General features: G+C 44.3%; 1 protein-coding gene across 1 annotated transcript; it reads left to right on the top strand.

Annotated features, from left to right (window-relative positions):
* The first annotated feature begins 406 nt into the window (after positions 1 to 406).
* LOC143765474 (syndecan 4-A-like) lies at positions 407 to 22,051 on the top strand. The gene is made up of 5 exons (XM_077252167.1): positions 407 to 608; positions 16,062 to 16,206; positions 17,776 to 17,822; positions 18,097 to 18,286; positions 20,434 to 22,051. Exons 1-5 carry the CDS (start codon positions 546 to 548, stop codon positions 20,580 to 20,582), a joined length of 594 nt encoding a protein of 197 aa, XP_077108282.1. The 5' UTR covers positions 407 to 545; the 3' UTR covers positions 20,583 to 22,051.
* The last annotated feature ends 218 nt before the right edge of the window (positions 22,052 to 22,269 follow it).

Below are 22,269 nucleotides of genomic sequence, written 5' to 3' on the forward strand. Positions count from 1 at the left end.
CGATCAATCGTCGCGACCTCGGCACGACGGCTCTTTATTCCTGATTGTCTCGTCGTGTAACCTCATTGCAGTCTTACATCATGGTGGCAACGTGCCACCCTCAAGGACAGGCCATACATCACCACACACAGTACACATATGGAAAGTTTCCCTTTCCACAGGCAGCGAATGTGAAAGCTGAAAGTGAAGCCATGTCCTGAGCCCCTGCCTCACTGCTACCTCATGTCATAGGAAACAAAAGACTAAGGGAAAAAAATTCCACTAAGTCACTAGTGAAACCAAAGCTCTTATGTCATTTCCCCTTTAAATGAATCAACTGAGTCCAGACAGGGAAATTCCGGTAATGGGGGGAGGGGAGAGGAGCCGTGTGTAGTCAATGGGAGGAGACATCGTATAAAAAATCCTTTGAAGGTAACTCGCACACAGTGGAGCGTAGTAAAGTTCGCGGAGATAGTCGCACAGCAGCTGAGGAGATAACGCATCCTGCCCAGACGCTGAGGACCTCGGGGATTGTGTGTGTGCACAGGACTAACGCGCCATTAATCATGACCATGAAGTTCGCGCTGCTCCTCGTCGGGTTCCTGCTCAGCGCAGTTGCGGCGGAGTCGGTAAGTGGCGCAGCGCAGTCGCACAAAAGCGCGGGGAGGGGGGCAGCGCATAGCTGGCATTCCAGTGGTCTCATTGTGTGCGACCACCTCTAGAGAAACATGGCTTGTATCAGCCCGGTGGTACTACAAGTCTCAGCCGGACACGACTTTTTGTTGTTTTTAGTTACTTTTTACCTGAGAAACAAACTAACTCTCTGACAGTAATTTGCAGGGTGTCTGGTAAGTAGCCCCAGTTCGTCGTTTGGTGGCCGCAGACGTGTAGTGTATATGGCTGGCTGCCAGCTCCATTGGCCCTCGGGGCTCTTCCATCAATACAGTAGTGACTTTGTAGTAGCCCGGGGCCAGCTGTCCTCTTACATGTGGTGACCACTGAGCTGTGAGCGGGATGGCTCGGAGGCTCCATTTCCCAGCCTGTCTCTGCCCCTCGCCCCCTGACCTTCCCATTGTTCCCCTGGCATTCCAGCACCTCTTCCCTTGTGGATGGATAAAGTTCTGACCAAACACCAGCCCCCGGCCCTCCCCTGTGCGGGGCTTCTCCTCCATTACAGCCCCCCATATGCTCCTTTTTAGATGCCTTCACTGAATTGGCTATATATGATTTATTCACGTCTTTATTGATGTGACGGGGTGTAGGGTCGGGACCGTAATCTCCGGTTGTGGAATATTGTCACCGCCCTCTTCACCCCACCCTCCCTCATCAATGGCTTCCATTTGCAGTATTGGGGTACAGCCATAGTCTCCAGGGGGACCACTTCACTATCCCCTTCAGATTTTCTCTTGAATTTATCGCAGGAACACTAAATTCCTCCTTGTTTGCTTTGACTAGTCAAATGGAGTAATGTGATGGCTTTCTTCCAATTTCCTAAAGTCATTGAGATGTGCCCCAGGCAAAAAACGCATATCGGGGTCCATTTTGTATTGGTAGTGAGGGGCACATGTGCCATTTTCAGGATATCTAGCAGAAGCTATTAAGTACTGCTACACGCAGTGTGGCCCCAGCCATGCTTGCGAAGCTCCATTCTTCATTGATGGTTGGGAATCCCATTAATGGGAGCACTAGGTATGGTTTCTTCTGTAGACCAGTGTTGCGACACCATGTATCTGTGCTGATCGCTTTAGTTCTGTGGCTATCCTGTTGTTGTGGATTACAACTCCCAACATTCCTGCTGGAGGTTGCATAAGTGTTGGTAATCCTACAGAAGTACACGGCTGGTGGGCCACTTGGGTAACCTCCATCTCCTTATGGTGACTGAGCCAAAGGCCCCAGGAAGTTGCGTCAAGGTCACTCTCATTCTTGCTCTCTGGCCAAATAACTTTTTGGCAGGGGGGTTACCTTTCTGTGGCTAAGAAGCTAATATTTAGATTCCAGCTCGTGCTTGGAATTTTCTAGTCTGTGGAATGAAGCAACCTCTTGACCGTCTTATTAGCAGATGTTGCTGGCGTCTTTGTTACTCTGTCAAGCAGCTATGTAAAACAAGGAGTCTGGATAAACATGGAAGGATTCAGGGAGCCAAGTTTCCGGAAGACTTTCATAACTTTATTTTGGGTGCTCCATCTGTGACTTTGCTTGTCTTGACTGTTCTTCTATGTGTTAATAGTTTATGGGGCGACTCAGTCGTCACAGCTCCTCATAGATGCCTGTATTTGCTTGCTTTTGATGTCTCCACATGTCACGGTACATTACTATTGCAACATAGATCCTCATGTCTTGCGTAACGTCACAAACAGCTTTTGTGGGATTTTTTTTTTCCTGGTAATAAAGGAAGGATGTCCATTTTAGGAAACTTTCCTTCAGTGCATGAGCAGAGGCTTTTCTAAGGAGAACATCACATTTCTCATATCATGGATGATAGTATGTGCCCTTTTGGGGTCACTGGCCTTACAAGTATTGGTTTGTACAGCATAGTTAAAGTTTAAGCTTGTGATTTAGACCTTGGGAAGTTTTGCAGTCTTAGGATGCAGTGAGGTATGGACAGGAGGGGGGGTGATTCTTTGACATATGCTCCAATAAAAGAATTGAACCAGTTGAAAACAAGCGGGCTTACAAAGTTAGTCTGCCAGTTCAAAAAGACGAGCGCCTATAGAGAGGCCCCTCTGGGGTAATTGTTCTCTTGGGGGCTGCCTCATTTACATTATAAATGATATCATGGTTTATGAGGTAGGAAAGCGTTCCACTTAAAAGATCATTTCCGTTGCAGAGGTTTGATTACCGTAATTTGCCATCAAATAGGAGCTCCTTGATGTTGTATCTAATAAAGTCAGATTAATGGAAAATGTAAGTGTTGATAAAGTTTTGTACATTCTTCCGGGGGGGTCATCCCTTTGGAAAATTGAATTTCAACTTTTTTTTTTTTCACAAGAATTGATTCAGGTTCTTTACTGGCTGTATTGTACAAGTACACTCACCGGCCACTTTATTAGGTATACCATGCTAGTAACGGGTTGGACCCCCTTTTGCCTTCAGAACTGCCTCAATTCTTCGTGGCATAGATTCAACAAGGTGCTGGAAGCATTCCTCAGAGATTTTGGTCCATATTGACATGATGGCATCACACAGTTGCCGCAGATTTGTCGGCTGCACATCCCAAAGATGCTCCATACAAGGCAGGATGGATCCATGCTTTCATGTTGTTTACGCCAAATTCTGACCCTACCATCCGAATGTCGCAGCAGAAATCGAGACTCATCAGACCAAGCAACGTTTTTCCAATCTTCTACTGTCCAATTTCGATGAGCTTGTACAAATTGTAGCCTCAGTTTCCTGTTCTTAGCTGAAAGGAGTGGTACCCGGTGTGGTCTTCTGCTGCTGTAGCCCATCTGCCTCAAAGTTCGACGCACTGTGCGTTCAGAGATGCTCTTAGGCCTACCTTGGTTGTAACGGGTGGCGATTTGAGTCACTGTTGCCTTTCTATCAGCTCGAACCAGTCTGCCCATTCTCCTCTGGCATCAACAAGGCCTTTCCGCCCACAGAACTGCCGCTCACTGGATTTTTTTTCTTTTTCAGACCATTCTCTGTAAACCCTAGAGATGGTTGTGCGTGAAAATCCCAGTAGATCAGCAGTTTCTGAAATACTCAGACCAGCCCTTCTGGCACCAACAACCATGCCACGTTCAAAGGCACTCAAATCACCTTTCTTCCCCATACTGATGCTCGGTTTGAACTGCAGGAGATTGTCTTGACCATGTCTACATGCCTAAATGCACTGAGTTGCCGCCATGTGATTGGCTGATTAGAAATTAAGTGTTAACAAGAAGTTGGACAGGTGTACCTAATAAAGTGGCCAGTGAGTGTATGTGCCAGCTTAAAGCCTTCAATTGTTTCACATAACAAGAAATTATATATCTCATCCCTCAATTTGTAAATGTTATCGGAAACTATACATTTTGCTTGCATTTTTTTTGTTAAACCCCTCAAGGAATCCTTTATGGCCTATAGTCTGAGATCATAGTCTACATCACAAATTAAGTACGGTACTTTATCTCCTTAGATCTTGGGAGGCATGACTGCAGACACCACTTCATTGACCTGTGAAATGTCCATTCAAGGCGACTACATAAGGCCACGTTCACACATCATGTATGGGTCGCGATTCATGAACCTGCCATGGGTCTCCTGACCGAAACTCTGCAGCCTCATAACCCCTAAGGTTTGTGTGCGGCAGCTGAAATTGGGTCAGTAGACTGCGGCTAGTCTGTGTTCGGACCGTGACACATGGATGTGTTTAATCCTGCTGTATGTAGGCAGCCTTTGGTTATGGACTCGCTCCATGTAAATAACAGCTGGAGCCCCACTAGACCCAATTCTATAGATTTGGTTAATGTTGCTATCCTTATGTGACTGGAAGGCTTTCTTTTCCTTTTTTGTTAAGGCTACAAAATCCCAGTTAGGCAGTCTTCACCTTTGGCTCAAATGCACAAGATGTCTGCACTAGATCAGAAGCTTGGCCATGACTTGCATGTTCTTGTCTGCAGTGGTATCTAAAGGGAACCTGTCACCCCCCCCCCCCCCCCCCAGGCATTTGTAACTAAAAGAGCCACCTTGTGCAGCACTAATGCTGCATTTGGACAAGGTGGCTCTTTTAGTTATGCTCCTTGCACACGCTGAAATAAACACTTATAAAATGTGCCCCCTCATACCGTGAAACCGTCCGGGAGGCGGGACTTTCCTTCCTAATCAGATGCAGCACAGCCGTCATTCATACCCCCTTGGCGCCGCCTCCTCAGCGTTGTTTGAATCTGTCCCGGAGCCTGCGCTGTTATGTTATCCCTTGGGCATGCGCAGTTAGCGCTGCCCGTCTTCAGACATCATTTGATAGTAAATATCTTCGCCTCTCACTCATGTCCTTATGCCTTCTTCAGACTGTGCGGCGTCAGCTGATCCCTAAGCGCATGCCACGGCGATTCAGGATCAGCTGACACCGCACAGTCTGAAGAAGGCGGAGGGAGATGAGAGAGAGAGGCGAAGATATGCACAGCGCATGCCCATGAATCCCAGCCCCGCAGTGTGAATAAATCAGAAGACACTGCGGGGCGGGATCTCTAGCAGCGCGGCCGCGCAGTCAGCCTGACAACAAATGATGTCAGAAGACGGGCAGCGCTAACTGCGCATGCCCAAGGGATAACATAACAGCGCAGGCTCCGGGACAGATTCAAACAACGCTGAGGAGGCGGCGCCCTGCGCCAAGGGGGTATGAATGACGGCTGTGCTGCGTCTGATTAGGAAGGAAAGTCCCCTCCTCCCGGACGGTTTCACAGTATGAGGGGGCACATTTTATAAGTGTTTACTTTGGCGTGTGCAAGGAGCATAACTAAAAGAGCCACCTTGTCCAAATGCAGCATTAGTGCTGCACAAGGTGGCTCTCTTAGTTACAAACGCCTGGGGGGGGGGGGGGGGGGGTGACAGGTTGCCTTTAATAAGTGACTCCGATCTTCTATTAATTGGCACTGATTCACATTTTAACTGGGTCTTTATTGTCTGTCATGGCTGCTTCTACAAATAAGGGAGGGGCGGTCATGTACACACGTATACATATATCCACCCATCAGGTGACTAATGATGACTCTGCAGGTCAATCAATACTTTATTCTTATTGTGGCATTGCAGGCTTTGTATCTCATGCAAATGTTCTCTTTTTGGCTCAGCAGCCACAACTATCTTCACCAGCAGTGAACAGCTGCTGTATTCTCCTAGATCCCTGTGAAATGTTGTGGCAGGCAGGAGGTGTTTCCTTCCTAGTGTCTATTGTTCTAGCCCAGGAGAATGTGGTCCTATGTGCTGCCCAGAATGCCAGGTGCCCCTACATGCAGAGTAAACAGCTAGTGCGTGTTCACCTATTCTGCTGCCTTTCATGCTTCACATCCTGACCACGTCAGACCTTTAATGCTTTGAGCGTTCTCACTTTTGGATTCCCTTAATACATATGGATGTGTTTACTTAATAGGTCAGTCTTTCTTGTGCTTTCTTGTTCAATGGAGTGCTAAGTACCCTAAAGTCCATAATTTTCACAAACCCATAGACTTGTATGTGTAATTTTTGATCCATGGCTCAGATCCTAAATGGACTTGTGTACAGCTGGACATCTGAATGAGACCATAAAACTACCCCCAGATTTGCTAACACACAAGGTAATACCTGCAGTTGATATCCGTAGCGTAAACTGGCAGGCGGTGGATGGATGAAATTTCATTAAATCTCATTGACACCACAGGTAATGTAACACACAGCTGCATATCTGGCCTCTGGGAGGTCATTAATTACTATGACATGCATGTACCATTAACTAAAACATGGTTACTAGAAAAAAAACAAAAAAAAAACGCAAAAGAACTCCTCTAGCAACTTTTTTTCTTTGTAGTCTCTGTAAAATTGACTTGTCATGTGTCTTAAAAATGTATTGACTAGCTCTGGCCTATGAACGTATCCCAAACCAGATGGCAAATTCACGCAATTTTGTGTTTTGTTTTTTTTTTTTTTTTTTTACGAAATGTGCTGTTGTTTTCTACTGATATACTATAGAAGTTGTTTCCTTCTTGTTTCTACTACAGCCTGGCAGTACAAACTAGACTAACTGGCTTCTAGAGTCATTTTTGTTTGCTTTCCCTAGAAAGAAGCTGACACTAAGCAACCTCCCCATACACACTAGATGGCTGTCGGCCTAACGATGGCTCAAATAGTAACTACTGTATATACTCTCCCATACACAGGAGCGCTCAGTCAGCCAAGCACTCCGGTGTTCTCGGAGAGCCGCTGCCAGATATCTCACTTATCTATTGGCCAATATTAGTCACTGTATGGGGAGGCTTTATATTCGACATAATCCCCCTACAGAGATGAGGTTGTCTATAGATCCAATTCTAAATATATCGCCCAACAGCAGTCTGTGGCATTAGTCTAGTGGAAGTTATTTTTAATAAAGCTAATGTTGTATGAAGCGCCATTGCTGGATTGACCAAAATGACAAATTGGTGACATACCAGAGTTCACAATTTAACGTTCAGAAAATTGGGTAACAGCTAAGAGTGGCCACCACATGATTGTGTGCTCTGTTGTGTGGAAGGTAAAGTTGCCTGCCATAATGGCTATTTTGGGACCTCTCGCGATGTTCTGTTTTATAGTATTATGGATAAGAACGCATACCAGGGCAAGGACACTGTAATGAGTTCTGCTGTTCCTCTCCAACCTATGACATGCGACAGTCCTTGCATGAGGCTTTCAGCCCCTTCACATGCAGTTTAACAAGTCTTGTATGACTTGCATAAGTCTTCAGGTGTCTGGTTACCATTTCGAATGGAAAAGTACATTTCTCATGTATAGGTTGCACAATTGGGAGTCTGCACTGACACGTTGACTGTTGAGCTTAGGAGAATGGCTCTATTGTCTACCTAACTTCTGTAAGAACAGGTGCTTGGCCTGATCCACCCCCTTATCTCATTGAAAACTCCCCTACAACTTTATTTTACTGCATATGTAGATTGATATACTGTAATCTTCTCAGTCTGGCATTCATCCCTCTTATCACAAGTCAGTTGGCTAATTAAGCCTACACACCACTTGTGCTCACTTTTCTTCATCAATGTTACTTTGACTAGTTTTGTCACAGAGAACAAAGACCTGTTTTATATCAATGTCTGTTGACCGAACTGATGGCACTTAGATTTTGGGAAGAGCTGGTTTCATACAGGAGATTGCAGCATGCAGATGTCTACAGCTGTTACAATGTTGTTGGATGAGCTATATATAACACTGTCATTACCATTGATCATGGTTTCCTGTTTACACCATAACATTGCATCTCTTCCCATAGCCTTTCAAGGTTATGCCAAGGGGGAATATTCGGAAGTGTTGTCTTCCTTCATTCTCATTCCAGACAATGGCTTCCTGACCTGTCATCTGATATGCTAGTTTTTGATCCTGTATATCTTTTTACAGAAATACAATGGTGTAAACTCTTTCTGCCATACTGGTCAGTCTACCTTTTCATGCAACAAACCGAAAAGTATTGCACTGAATTCTTCATGCAAAGAAATATGGAACAAAAAATAGTTTCTCTCATTTCCTATATAAACTCCAGAGGCTCACAACATTATTGTTGGCCACAGAAGGAAAACTCATTTCACAGAAGTGTAGTGAAAACTTGTATCTTGGGGTGAATAAACCAAATCCATTTTACCAAGGCCATGCCTTGTCTACTTTGACCCTCTCCTCTCCAGAGAGTAACCATTGGTGTGCTAATGACTTCACACTGTAATTAAAGGTACCATCACACTAAACAACTTTCCAACGAGAACGATCCGTGACGTTGCAGCGTCCTGGATAGCGATCTCGTTGAGTTTGACACGCAGCAGCGATCTGGATCCCGCTGTTATATCGCTGGTCGGAGCTAGAAGTCTGGAACTTTATTTGGTCGCTAGATCGGCGTGTATCATCATGTTTGACAGCAAAAGCAACGACCCCAGCAATGTTTTTACATGGAGCGTGAACGATAAGTGAGTCGCCGTTACGTCACTGGATCGCTCCTGCATCGTTCTGGAGTTGCTGTGTTTGACGTCTCTACAGCGACCTAACAGCGACACTCCAGCGATCTAGTTTAGGTCGGATCGTTGTCTATATCGCTGGAGCGTCGCTTAGAGTAACGGTACCTTAAGACTCTGTATGGTTCAAGCACTGACTGGTTCACTACTAATGGGGATAAGAGTGGATTCTTTACCCCAGACCCTATTTATTCAGTCATTCATTTCTGTATTGAGGGCTTATCTACCACAAGATGTGTGTGGTGTATATAATATTATTTTTATTTTTTTTAAATCAATATCTTGGCTCTTAGTGGAAGTGGCAATTTTACAAGCAAAGCTAAAGTGTATCTTCTCATCGTACATTACACTGGGTTGAAGTCGCTAGCATCGTGTCACGTTACATCTACAATAAATTTTATATATGATTATCCTAAAATACCCTGTGGTGGTTAAATCATATTTACCATTCCCGCTGCTCGTCATAAACTTGGTATACTTATGCACCATTATCATCATATCCCCTCTAGAGCAAGTAAAAACAGGCCTCTCTGAGTTTTAGTACATGCAGGCAGGAAATGGTTCCCCCCAAGGGCTTGGATTCCCTTTGACAGAGTTTGATTCATCCCTTAAAACACTTTGTCAGTCAAGACTGAAGACAATGGCTGGCTCAGGAAGAGTTGCATTTCACATAAAATCTCTCTCTGATTTCAGTGCTGTGATCACAGCTTTAAAAAAAAGTACATGATTTCCACAAAGATATAAGCTTTACATTGGTTCACCCCCTAAGGCTATATGTCTTTATTTTTTGTGTTTAGTAAACAGTTAGTAGGACCATTTGTAGGCTCGCAGCAATTCTGTACATCTAGTGTTGATTTTCTTGGGCTGCTTACTGCAGCACAAGGTTAGACTTCCCAAATCAGTATTGGTGGGATGTGGGTGCCACATGTAGGTGTGAAATAGTTCCTGCATTCTTCTGCTTGAGTTTTGACTGGGTAAGTGCCTCTCATCTTAGCCAAGTTCATATATCATCTGGACCCTGTGGCTACAGCAGTTAAGTTTGTAACTTTAGCTTTTTTTTTTTTTTTTTCTCTTCCCTGTCCTATTACTAGGAGTCTGTATGTAAACTGAGATCCTTTTATGGAAGTAGATTTCATCACCACAGAAAATTACATTTTTTCTGTTAACTGGGAATTGATTTGAGGTGCAAGATGGTTGGTTTCTGAACTGTACAGGATTAAAGGCAGTGAATATATACTTAAAAGTTTATTTGACCCTATTATTAATTGGCCCGTGAAGCATTGATCGTAGATTTGAGCCATTTGGTCATCTTATCCTTGCTAGGTTGGGTCAACAGATGTCCCATGAGATGCATCCGTTTGAAACAAGCAGAAATCTTGCTGTTCCCCACCCCCTTACCTGCACAGGTGTAATAATGGATCAGGTAACACTTCTGCAAGGTCAAGGCAAAGGTCTATACTATTTCATGCAAATGGCTTTGATCTCATAACCGTGTTTGGGCCATTCATTTTAAATGTCTTTTTCTGTTCATCTTTTGTAAGTGTAGTATGGATTGCTCTACTTCCTAACCATCAAGGTGCTTTGGTTGAGATGCAATACAATTATTTTATTTTTTTTCCAGTGGAAGATTTTCAAGATTCTTTGGCTATGTAGGGGCAAAGATAATTTTGCCTGTCTTTTGCTCTAAAAGCACTACATAGATTTGTTGTGGTTATGTTCCTTATCTTTATTACTTATTATCCATAATTTGTCGCAATTTAACAAGTATGTATCTATAAAGCATTTGCATCAACACCTCTAAAAGTGTGTGTGTGTGTGTGTGTGTGTGTGTGTGGTTTGTTTAATTTATTTATTTATTTTTTCTTTTTCTTTTTTCCACCTTCACCCTCTCCTAGCCTATTAAATGTTGAAAATTGTGTGGCTCTCTCCACTTCTGACTGATGTTTAATGTGTTAATCAGGCGAGGAGCCTAGCTCTGCCCAATACTTTTGCCTGTTTGCAATAGCTTCAGCTTGTTGAACTGTGTGTCCCAGAACCTGTGACCTTGCTGTGTGCAGGTTATCTCTCATTAGAGTTAAATATTATCCCGCTGATTACAATACACAGAAAAACAAGTACAGGTTTAAATTGCCATTAACGGATCGTTAAGAACGCACTGCATGCCTAGCGGGTCCATGTACACATGTGATGGTTGCCATTTTTTATTCTAACCTTGCCTCTTCTATTGGAATAAGCGGTTTGTTTATCTTAGGGTACCATCACACTCAGCGACGCTGCAGCGATATAGACAACGAGCCGATCGCTGCAGCGTCGCTGTTTAGGTCGCTGGGGAGCTGTCACACAGACAGCTCTCTCCAGTGACCAACGATCAGGGGAACGACTTCGGCATCGTTGAAACTGTCTTCAACGATGCCGAAGTCCCCCTGCAGCACCCGGGTAACCAGGGTAAACATCGGGTTACTAAGTGCAGGGCCGTGCTTAGTAACCCGATATTTACCCTGGTTACCATTGTAAAACATTGCAGGCATCGTTGCTTTTGCTGTCAAACACAACGATACACACCGACCTAACGACGAAATAAGGTGCTGGCCTTCTAACTCCAACCAGCGGGATCCAGATCGCTGCTGCGTGTCAAACGCAACAATATCGCTATCCAGGACGCTGCAACGTCACGGATCGTTGTCGTTCTCGTTGGAAAGTTGTTCAGTGTGAAGGTACCTTTACTGACAGTTGAGGTTTCTAGGGATCCCCCCCATGCACAATAGATGGCAGCCGGCAGGACCATCTTTTAGCCAGCCACTATCTCCCAGTTCCTTTATACACAGGAGACCTCAGCAAAGTAAGGGTACCGTCACACAGTGCCATTTTCATCGCTACGACGGCACGATCCGTGACGTCGCAGCGTCGTATGATTATCGCTCCAGCGTCGTAGACTACGGTCACACTTTGCAATCACGGCGCTGGAGCGATGCCGAAGTCCCCGGGTAACCAGGGTAAACATCGGGTTACTAAGCGCAGGGCCGCGCTTAGTAACCCAATGTTTACCCTGGTTACCAGCGTAAACGTAAAAAAACAAACAGTACATACTTACATTCCGGTGTCTGTCCCCCGGCGTTCTGCTTCTCTGCACTGTGTAAGCACCATAGCCGGAAAGCAGAGCGGTGACGTCACCGCTGTGCTTGCTTTCCGGCCGGCAGGCGCTCACAGTGCAGAGAAGCTGAGACGCCGGGGGACAGACACCGGAATGTGAGTATGTACTGTTTGGTTTTTTTTTACGTTTACGCTGGTAACCAGGGTAAACATCGGGTTACTAAGCGCGGCCCTGCGCTTAGTTACCCGATGTTTACCCTGGTTACAAGCGAACACATCGCTGGATCGGTGTCACACACAACGATCCAGCGATTGTCAGCGGGTGATCAAGCGACGAAAGAAAGTTCCAAACGATCTGCTACGACGTACGATTCTCAGCGTGATGTCTGATCGCAGTAGCGTGTCAGACACAGCGATATCGTAACGATATCGCTAGAACGTCACGAATCGTGCCGTCGTAGCGATGAAAATTTCACTGTGTGACGGTACCCTAAGCTATCCTATGTTCTCCATAAAGGCCCCGTCTCACATAGCGAGATCGCTAGCGAGATCGCTGCTGAGTCACAAGTTTTGTGACGCAACAGCGACCTCCATAGCGATCTCGCTATGTGTGACACGTACCAGCGATCAGGCCCCTGCTGTGAGATCGCTGGTCGTGTCGGAATGGCCTGGACCTTTTTTTGGTCGTTGAGGCCCCGCTGACATCGCTGAATCGGTGTGTGTGACACCGATCCAGCGATGTCTTCACTGGTAACCAGGGTAAACATCGGGTTACTAAGCGCAGGGCCGCGCTTAGTAACCCGATGTTTACCCTGGTTACCAGCGTAAATGTAAAAAAAAACAAACAGTACATACTCGCCTTTCGGTGTCCAGGTCCCTTGCCGTCCGCTTCCTGCTCTCACTGACTCCCGGCCGTACAGTGAGAAGTGAGAGCACAGCAGTGACGTCACCGCTGTGCTCTGCTCTCGCTGTACGGCGGCAGTCAGTCAGAGCAGGAAGCAGACGGCAAGGGACCTGGACACCGAAAGGCGAGTATGTACTGTTTGTTTTTTTTTTACATTTACGCTGGTAACCAGGGTAAACATCGGGTTACTAAGCGCGGCCCTGCGCTTAGTAACCCGATGTTTACCCTGGTTACCCGGGTGCTGCAGGGGGGACTTCGGCATCGTTGAAGACAGTTTCAACGATGCCGAAGTCGTTCCCCTGATCGTTGGTCGCTGGAGAGAGCTGTCTGTGTGACAGCTCCCCAGCGACCACACAGCGACTTACCAACGATCACGGCCAGGTCATATCGCTGGTCGTGATCGTTGGTAAATCGCTTAGTGAGACGGGGCCTTAAGAGAGATACAGTGCCTCACTATGATGTTGGCGGCTTATCTCGCCAAGAACAAAGTGATTAGCAGTCCTAATCTAACATGCCAGATCCTTATCTCCCCCTTCAAACAATTGCTGTGTCTGTTAAGGTACCGTCACATTAAGCGACGCTGCAGCGATAGCGACAGCGATGCTGATCGCTGCAGCGTCGCTGTTTGGTCGCTGGAGAGCTGTCACACAGACCGCTCTCCAGCGACCAACGATGCCGAGGTCCCCGGGTAACCAGGGTAAGCATCGGGTTGCTAAGCGCAGGGCCGCGCTTAGTAACCCGATGTTTACCCTGGTTACCAGCGTAAAAGTTAAAAAAAACAAACAGCACATACTCACCAGCGCGTCCCCCAGCCTCTGCTTCCTGACACTGACTGAGCTCCGGCCCTAACAGCAGAGCGGTGACGTCACCGCTGTGCTTTCAGTTTAGAGCCGGCGCTCAGTCAGTGTCAGGAAGCAGAGGCTGGGGGACGTGCTGGTGAGTATGTGCTGTTTGTTTTTTTAACTTTTACGCTGGTAACCAGGGTAAACATCGGGTTACTAAGCGCGGCCCTGCGCTTTGTAACCCGATGTTTACCCTGGTTACCAGTGTAAAATATCGCTGGTATCCTTGCTTTTGCTGTCAAACACGGCGATACACGGCGACCTAGCGACCAAATAAAGTGCAGACCTTCTAGCAGCGACCAGCAATTTCACAGCGGGATCCAGATCGCTGCTGCGTGTCAAATACAGCGATATCGCTATCCAGGTCGCTGCAACGTCACGGATCGCTGGCGATATCGCCTAGTGTGACGGTACCTTTAGGGGAGAGCCAGGAGATTCCATACACATATTTACACCTTGGCTGAGATGTTGGTGTAATGGTGCGTTGGCTTCAGAATAGCGCCACCTACTAGAAAGAAACACTCGAGTTTTAAGGCTCGTTATTTTGTTGGTGACAACAATTTCCCCTAACTTTTATGGCTTGATTCTTAAGGGCAACACATGCATTTAATATAAATGAATAGGTGGAGCATTCTGCACTGTCATTCACCCCACTACATTTTTAACTTTTCCCAAGCTCACTCCGCCTGCCCACTAGCTTCTGCAGAAACTAAAAAAAAAACAACAAAAAAAACAAAACCTGAAGTGCTTGGCTTTGGCTTGTGATAAACTGTTCAGTCAATTAAAGCTAGTGAATAAACGTTTTCATTTATGGTAATATATGTAATGATTGGCTGAAATCAATGACTTGTAGGATTAACAAGGCCGTTATGCTTATTTTAACATTGCTATATGGCGATCCTATTAGTTTATGGAGACTCTTCTTAAAGTCTGTCATTTTGTGAATGTTTCCAACATGTCTGCTTCACTTTGATTTTTAGATACCGGAGTGTGACACTTTTTATCATAAGCACAAACCCTTTTTGGGACTGTGCTCACCAGTTTTATGTTGTGCAATTTGAGAAATGTAACAGGAATTTCCAACATGAAGCAGACTAAATGTCGACTTAAGCCCCCGTCACACTAAGCGAGGTCGCTAGTGAGATCGCTGCTGAGTCACAAGTTTTGTGACGCAACAGCGACCTCAGTAGCGATCTCGCTATGTTTGACACGTAGCAGCGACCAGGCCCCTGCTGTGAGATCGCTGGTCGTGTCGGAATGGCCTGGACCTTTTTTTGATCGTTGAGGTCCCGCTGGGTAGCACACATCGCTGTGTTTGACACCTTACCAACGACCTCGTTCACACAGGACGTCCCTCATCGAGGTCTGAATCATCATAATAGCTGCCATGTGACATCGTTGTACAGGTCGCCGCATCACTGCTGCGTCGTTGGGAAGATCTCACTGTTTGACATCTCACCAGCGACCACATGGCGACGCAGCAACGATCCCTGACAGGTCGTATCGTTGTCGGGATCGCTTTAGCGTCGCTAAGTGTGACGGGGGGACTCTACAACGCAAATAAGAAGTATCACAATGGCATGCTAATGAGCTACGGATTGCAACATATTGGTCATCAGTGGGCACGGAGAAGGGTTGTTTTTTTTTTTGACATTTTATAGGGTATTTGTTTTCATATGTGAAACTTTGATGTGCGTGTTTACATCTCACTGTCTGAAGCTGAGCCCCATGAGCTTTGATATTGACAAAAAAAAATAGCACAAGAAGCTTATGGCATAAAATTATTCCTCCAAAGTTGCCAATGAGCAATTGGCGTTACAGGAAGTTAATACTTTATGGCATGGGTCACCAACCTTCAACACTCCATCTTTATAAAATGCCACCTTTTTTAAGCATGGGGTTTTTGTGAGCATGTTGGGAGATGTTGTTTCACAGTGGGAGACCTGCAGGTTGTCACTTCTGCTCTGTGCTATAGGTGTACAGTATTCTAAAGTGGTGTTTCTTTCTTTGTGTCCATACTTGCTTATCGAACATGAAGCCAATAAGGCTTTGTTTGACCGTGTGCCAATGTCCAGTCGTCAGCGGCCAGCACCCCACTTCTGGCACTTTATGAAGTGGCAAATGCCCACTTTGCAAAGAACGCTTGTGCTTTTCACTTTTTTGCTTTTTGTCCATTGGCCATACATGCATAAATGCACAGTGCCTTACTGACCACACATTTTCGTGTGTGTGTTTTTCTCTCTCAGGACACTCCTAGAAAAATGTTGCGTGTGTAAGGCAGGTGTGGTTGCATTAAAGGAAACTTCTACACCAACCTGTTTTAATTATTGAAATAAAATCTGCTTGGGAAGAAAATAGTTTGTGTTGGCGATGTTAACTGTTTCATTGTCAGAGCCTAAGGCTTTCACATAAACCTTCTCTTTGTAACCCGTCACTGTATTCCTTGCAGTTTCTGTTTCTTTTTATTAATATTCTGATCCATGATTTTAAAGTGGTAATGGATGATTGTAGAACTTTCTTAACTGGGGGGTAAAAACGTGTTTGTTTTTTTTTTTCCTTAATGGATTCCCCATTTTTGTGTTTTAGATACGTGAAACAGAGTTGATGGACCCAAACGTTATAATCGAAGACCTGATTGAAGCTTCAGGGTCAGATGATGAAGATGTATATACTGATTACTATGATGAAGATTCTGATTCGTTTGATGAATCCTCGGGTTCTGGTGACTCAGGTAATTTACATGATCTTGCCAAATGGTCATTTCTTCCATTTTCAAGTTCGGCAATGGGTTCATCCCTTTTCAACAGGGAGATTTTGGTCTTCCCTGAGAACCAAAGGATTGGGTGTTTAAAAGAAAGCTGCCTGGTTCTTATCTTTCCTTACATTATTTTTTTTTTTTAGGAGAATCATGAGGCACCCGCATACACTGGTGGTTGGCTATCTTACTGAAATGTGTATGGAGGCCTTTAATGGTTGTGTTGTCCTCTGTAACTGTGATGGGACTGGCTTGATCTTTACTGTACAGCAAAGGGCATATCGGTCACACTATTATGTATTTGATTAATCTGGCTGTAATTCTTCATCATACCCCAAAACCTCATGACATTAGAAGTCCTATACACCAGCATGTAGTTGTATGATCCTTAATCCTCCCACATAATTAAAGTACATCCTACTACCCGTAATAAAAGGGAATTATTAATATATTAAATATCTGCAAAACTGTCCAGAAAATACTGACTTAATTTCTCTTTGCCATATCCCACTGTTAAGATCAGCGTAAACGTGTTTAAACATATCTGCCATAAATGTGTAGGAAAAACAAACAAGGTGTGGCTATAGAAGGCTTGGCAAAACAAGAATTTAGTCTAACAGAGAAACTTGTGTGATGAGTAAACATGCTTGCTGCCTGAAACTTAAGGTACCGTCACATTAAGCGACGCTGCAGCGATATTGACAACGATGCCGATCGCTGCAGCGTCGCTGTGTGGTCGCTGGAGAGCTGTCACACAGACAGCTCTCCAGCGACCAACGATGCCGAGGTCCCCGGGTAACCAGGGTAAACATTGGGTTACTAAGCGCAGGGCCGCGCTTAGTAACCCGATGTTTACCCTGGTTACCAGTGTAAATGTAAAAAAACAAAACAAACAAACACTACATACTTACATTGCCGTATCTGTCACGTCCCTCGCCTTCAGCTTCCCTGCACTGTGTAAGCGCCGGCCCTAAGCACAGCGGTGACGTCACCGCTGTGCTTTGCTTTACGGCCGGCACTGACGCATTCAGTGCAGGAAGCTCTGAGCAGCAGCGCGGACGCCGGGGGACGTGACAGACATCAGAGGGTGAGTATGTAGTGGTTTTTTTTTTTTTTTACTTTTACAATGGTAACCAGGGTAAATATCGGGTTACTAAGCGTGGCCCTGCGCTTAGTAACCCGATATTTACCCTGGTTACCATTGTAAAACATCGCTGGTATCGTTGCTTTTGCTGTCAAACACGACGATACACGCCGATCTGACGACCAAATAAAGTTCTGGACTTTCAGCAACGACCAGCGATATCACAGCGGGATCCAAATCGCTGCTGTGTGTCAAACACGATATCGCTATCCAGGACGCTGCAACGTCACGGATCGTTGTCGTTTAGTGTGAAGGTACCTTTAGAGAAAGCCGTGGTCTTAAAACTTTAGATCCACTTTCTTAATTTCGTATTGACGACATTTACTTTTGTAGCTTTGGTTAATGAATGCAGCAGCAATTTTGCAATTTAACCTGATATCTGATCTTAATCGTCTTTGCAGATGAAGAATTTGAGGATGACCTTGAATCAACCATGTCCACGCCTACAGTAAGTGCTGAGCTTTACATGTAAATCAGTATTCTCTTTGCTTAATAAGATGAGTAATAAGGCTGTGCCTACACTTGTGCCCAGTCGTAAAAAAAAAAAATCGAATGCTTTTTAATCCATGTAATATGCATATTAAATTAGTTCAATTCATATTGTTATCCTCTTGTAACAAACTTGCTTGGTATAAGCAGAAACTATACATTTTAGTAGTTTGCCTGTCAGTTGTTTGGTTTTACTGTATCGGTCTATATCTTGATTCTTCTTATCTCTCCAGACTGCCTTTGATAACAACATTGAAGAAAAGGACATACGTAAGAAAAAGGTCAATAAAGATGAAGTTGACCAAAGCGCCAATGATATTTCAATATTGAGGAACGCCTTGCCTGACGAGCATGAACCATCAAATGAAATCTCTATGGCCAGCACTGCTCATGGCTTCTTCAGCAGAACAGAAGTTGTTATTGGTGAGTGGCCTTATGATCTTTGTTGCATTGTCTAGAGCAGGGATGTCAAACTCAACTACAGAGTGCCAAAATGGAAAACTTGGACAAAGTCGCTGGCCAACCAGTATACAGTATATTGGGCCCCACCTAGTCCTTCATACAGAATAATGGGGCCCCACATATTTGTGGCAGTTCTGTAGTCGCAGGCCAGATTTCTTTAACATGCATGGTCTAGAGCAGTGGTCCCCAAACTTTTTTAGAGTGAAGGACCAGCTTCAAGCAAGTCTATTTTTCCATGGCCCGGCAGCGCGGGGTGGGACACGGGCGGGGCTTTGGTCATATGGGGGTGGGGATATGGAAGGGGTTGGAGTTTAGTGCATACTTATCATTTAGTTATAACATTTATAACGTGAATGTGACTCAACTCACCATAGGTTTAGAATGAGTGGGAGCACAGGGCTTGTTTCCCTGGATCAGTGGGAGCACTGGGCTTGTTTTCCTGCAACAAGATGGTCCCATCTAGGGGTGATGGGAGACAGCGACACCCGAAGTGTGTTCCTTATATCCAGTCTACTCCTTAATCTCGTTTTTGCTGCTGTCATTGAAAGATGGCTACTGCTGTGGATGAGTCACTGCTGATGATGATTGGAACCTACAAGGAAATAGAGCGTTGAGCACTTAGAAAAAATTGTACTGGAGTACTGTACATGCTGATTATTTTTTTTAATCATGGTGTAAGAAAATGTGACAAATATTCAAAAGGTGTACCACACATATAATCCCCCATGTATAACAAGATCGTCCCACACATTTAATCCCCCCCCCCCCCCATGTATAGTATGATGGCCCCACAATGTAATGAAAACATACATACAAACATACTTACTCACATACTCGAGTATAAGCCGAGGCACCTAATGTTGCCACTGACAACTGGGTAAGCTTATTGACTCGATTATAAGCCGGGTATGTATTGTCTCCCCATTCCTATCCCGGTATGTGTGGGTCGTCCCCCCCCCCCCCCCCCCATCCTGTCCAGCTCTGTGTGGCTCCCCCGGTCCCATCTTGTATGCATGGCTGGGCTCCCCCCCCTGTCCTCCTGTGTCATACTTGCCCTCCTTGCACCGTCGCTGAACGTCCCTGCATCTGTCCCGGCGCGTCAGCTTCTTCCTGTACCGAGCGGTCACGTGGTACCGCTCATTAAAGTCATGAATATGCGCTTCATGCCTATGGGAGTGGAGTCGTGTCCCTATTAATGAGCGGTACCACGTGACCACTCAGCACAGGAAGAAGCTGCCGAGACGGAGATGCAGCGATAGAGGGTAGTATTGATGTCTTCTGGAAGCCAGCGGCTGTAGCTGTCACTGCGCTACAGCCGCTGGCTCCCCATGTGTCGCAGCATTCAAACGCTGAGTGCGTACTTGCACCCCGGTGATAATGAACCACCAGGGCAGGCACCTGCAGTGTACTCTGAGCCGTGGTGCCGCGGACTGGCAAACAAACTCCCAACGTCCTGGCCTTCGACTGCTGGTTGAGGACCCCTGGTCTAGAGGATACAATTTCCTATTTGCAGCATGTATTCTAAAAAAAATAACAACAAAAAAAGCCACCTGTGTGCTGAATTGAGTCCTTTTTACTATTCAATAAGTGGAAGTAAGAGGTCATAATTTATTCTTAGGTTTTTATTTGAGTCTCCCCCCCCCCCCCCCCCCCCCCAAATCCCCTTCACACACCTTTTGAAAAGAGTTCCTTCCTCTTATTGTAATGGTCTGAATTGCCGTTCATGTAAACAACTTCTTCACGTCCTGATATTTTCTTGGCTCTTCATACACACAAGTTTATAATAGGTCCTTGTGTGTTTGTGTGCACGGCCATGATGGGGAACCCACAGATTCATTGGGCTTTACTATAATCCCAACTTGCCCCCTGCTCTTTATGGAGTGAATATTATGGCATGTTTCCTTGGATTATACATGCCCACAAAGGTCTTACCTTCAAGTGATTTCCCCCCCCCCCCCCCCCCAGTGCTAGACTAGCTTGGTACCAGAGGTCAGGAAGGGACTGCTCACTTCAATGTGCATGTGTCTAGCAAATATGCTGTAGTTATTGCTAACATTTTTACATGTGGAAAATTAAAATCTAATTTTATTTATTTTTATTTTTCACAGCTGTCGTTGCTGGTGGATGTGTCGGGTTGGTGTTTGCCATCATCATAGTCTTGCTAGTGATGCGTGTTAGGAAGAACAAGAAAGGCGAGCTTGCCTATGACCCAGTAAAAAAACCTATCTACAAGAAAGCTCCCACAATCGAGGCATAGGCTTTACATGGAGTCTGTCAAGAAAAGCTTTGAAATGCATAGCAGAGTTGAGAAATCAAATCGTGTCGTATTACCCAATGCATTTCTGTGACTTGATATAAAACCTGCTCCAGCTCACTCTGTTTAAATACTTTTGTAAGGAAAACAATAAGCTGTTTTTATGGGGGGTTTTTTGTTTGTTTTTTTATTCTAAAGAATTGAGATTTTTCAGAAATTTCTGGAGAAAGGCACCATTTTATTTCATATAGAAATTCCAGGTGCTCTTTCCTGCAGAGAACCATATTGTGAAATATAAATGGATCCTTTATGGAGCAAATTACACTACATTTAAAAATGGACTTTTTTGTGGTAATTTTTTTTTCCATAAAACGCTAATGTGCATCTGTTCTGTAATTATTTAATGAGCTCTAAATGGGAATATTTTCTACATGTCTTCCAGTGCCTAGATTTCCTTTAAGTTACAAGTATCTAATGTGTATAAAAATTAAGGCTATTTCAGTAGAGACCTCTTATCAGGTGCATAATTTAAGGTGCAAGAAATAAAGCGTTAAACGCTTTGGTACAAGGCTGGAACCCAAGAAAGAATAAGTTGCCTTCTATCTGGGAACCACCAATAAATATAAAGGTGGTGATGGTGCCTATATGCAAAATAAAAGCTCTATATATGTACAAATTCTAACTATACCTCACCAATCTGTCTTCCAAGAATTCTGATATACTGCCATTTTCTAATACTTTTAACAAGGGGTACAGCGACTGTATCCTTGGCAGGTGCAAGGTCTGCCGTTCTTTCGAGTGTATGTTCTTGAAGCGTGTGTGCGAGTAGAAGTATGTGGGTATGCATGTTTATAAATGTCATTAGCCTTTTCTATGAGGATATGTTGAATTGTAGTCCTAGAAATCTTTGGAAAAAAATTGAAGAGAATAATGTTTAAAATTCAGATTTTTGCATTTAAAGCTGTATTTTATAATAAATGTTAGGTTTGAATAGCATTTGTAATATTGATTGTAGAATTTTGGTTTCCTTTTTAATAAATGCTTTTTTTATTTAAATTCCCTTTAATGTTTCATATTAACGTCTGTGTACATATGTATTATATATTTGTATTTACCAAGGGCATTTTAAAGTGAACCTGATGCCAATTAAATTGGTGTTTATCTGCATCTTACCTTGGAAGGAATAATAAAATTAATTTTGGACTAGTTTGTTTCACATGTTTCTGAGCAAAATACTAATTATAGTTCCTCAATACTGGTAATGGGGTCACTTTAAAAAAAAAAAATATATATATAATCTATAGGGCAGTCACTAAATTATGTTTCCATTGGGTTCTGAAATGTATAATGATGTATTGGCTGCTCTGAATTTCTTCCACTTTGGACCATACAATAGTACTTGTTTGTTTTTTGTACCTGTACAATATTTCAATGTAGCAATTATTAAAATATATTTATATTTCACAACCTTATAGTAGGGGTTCTTTCTTTTATACTTGAGAGCAAAGCAGGATAGGTTTTATATATTATTTTTTTGTTTTTCTTGCAATACAAATGGGATCGACAATAATGGGTTGTGAACTTTAACTTGTTGAGTTTTTCTGTGGTGTCCCCTACTGGACACAGACCCAATTATTGCTCCACAAACACTATAAAGGAATAGATTTCTGTGTGTGCTGTATAGAAAAGA

The sequence above is a fragment of the Ranitomeya variabilis genome, chromosome 4, assembly GCF_051348905.1.
Source record: "Ranitomeya variabilis isolate aRanVar5 chromosome 4, aRanVar5.hap1, whole genome shotgun sequence".
Taxonomy (NCBI): Eukaryota; Metazoa; Chordata; class Amphibia; order Anura; family Dendrobatidae; genus Ranitomeya; species Ranitomeya variabilis.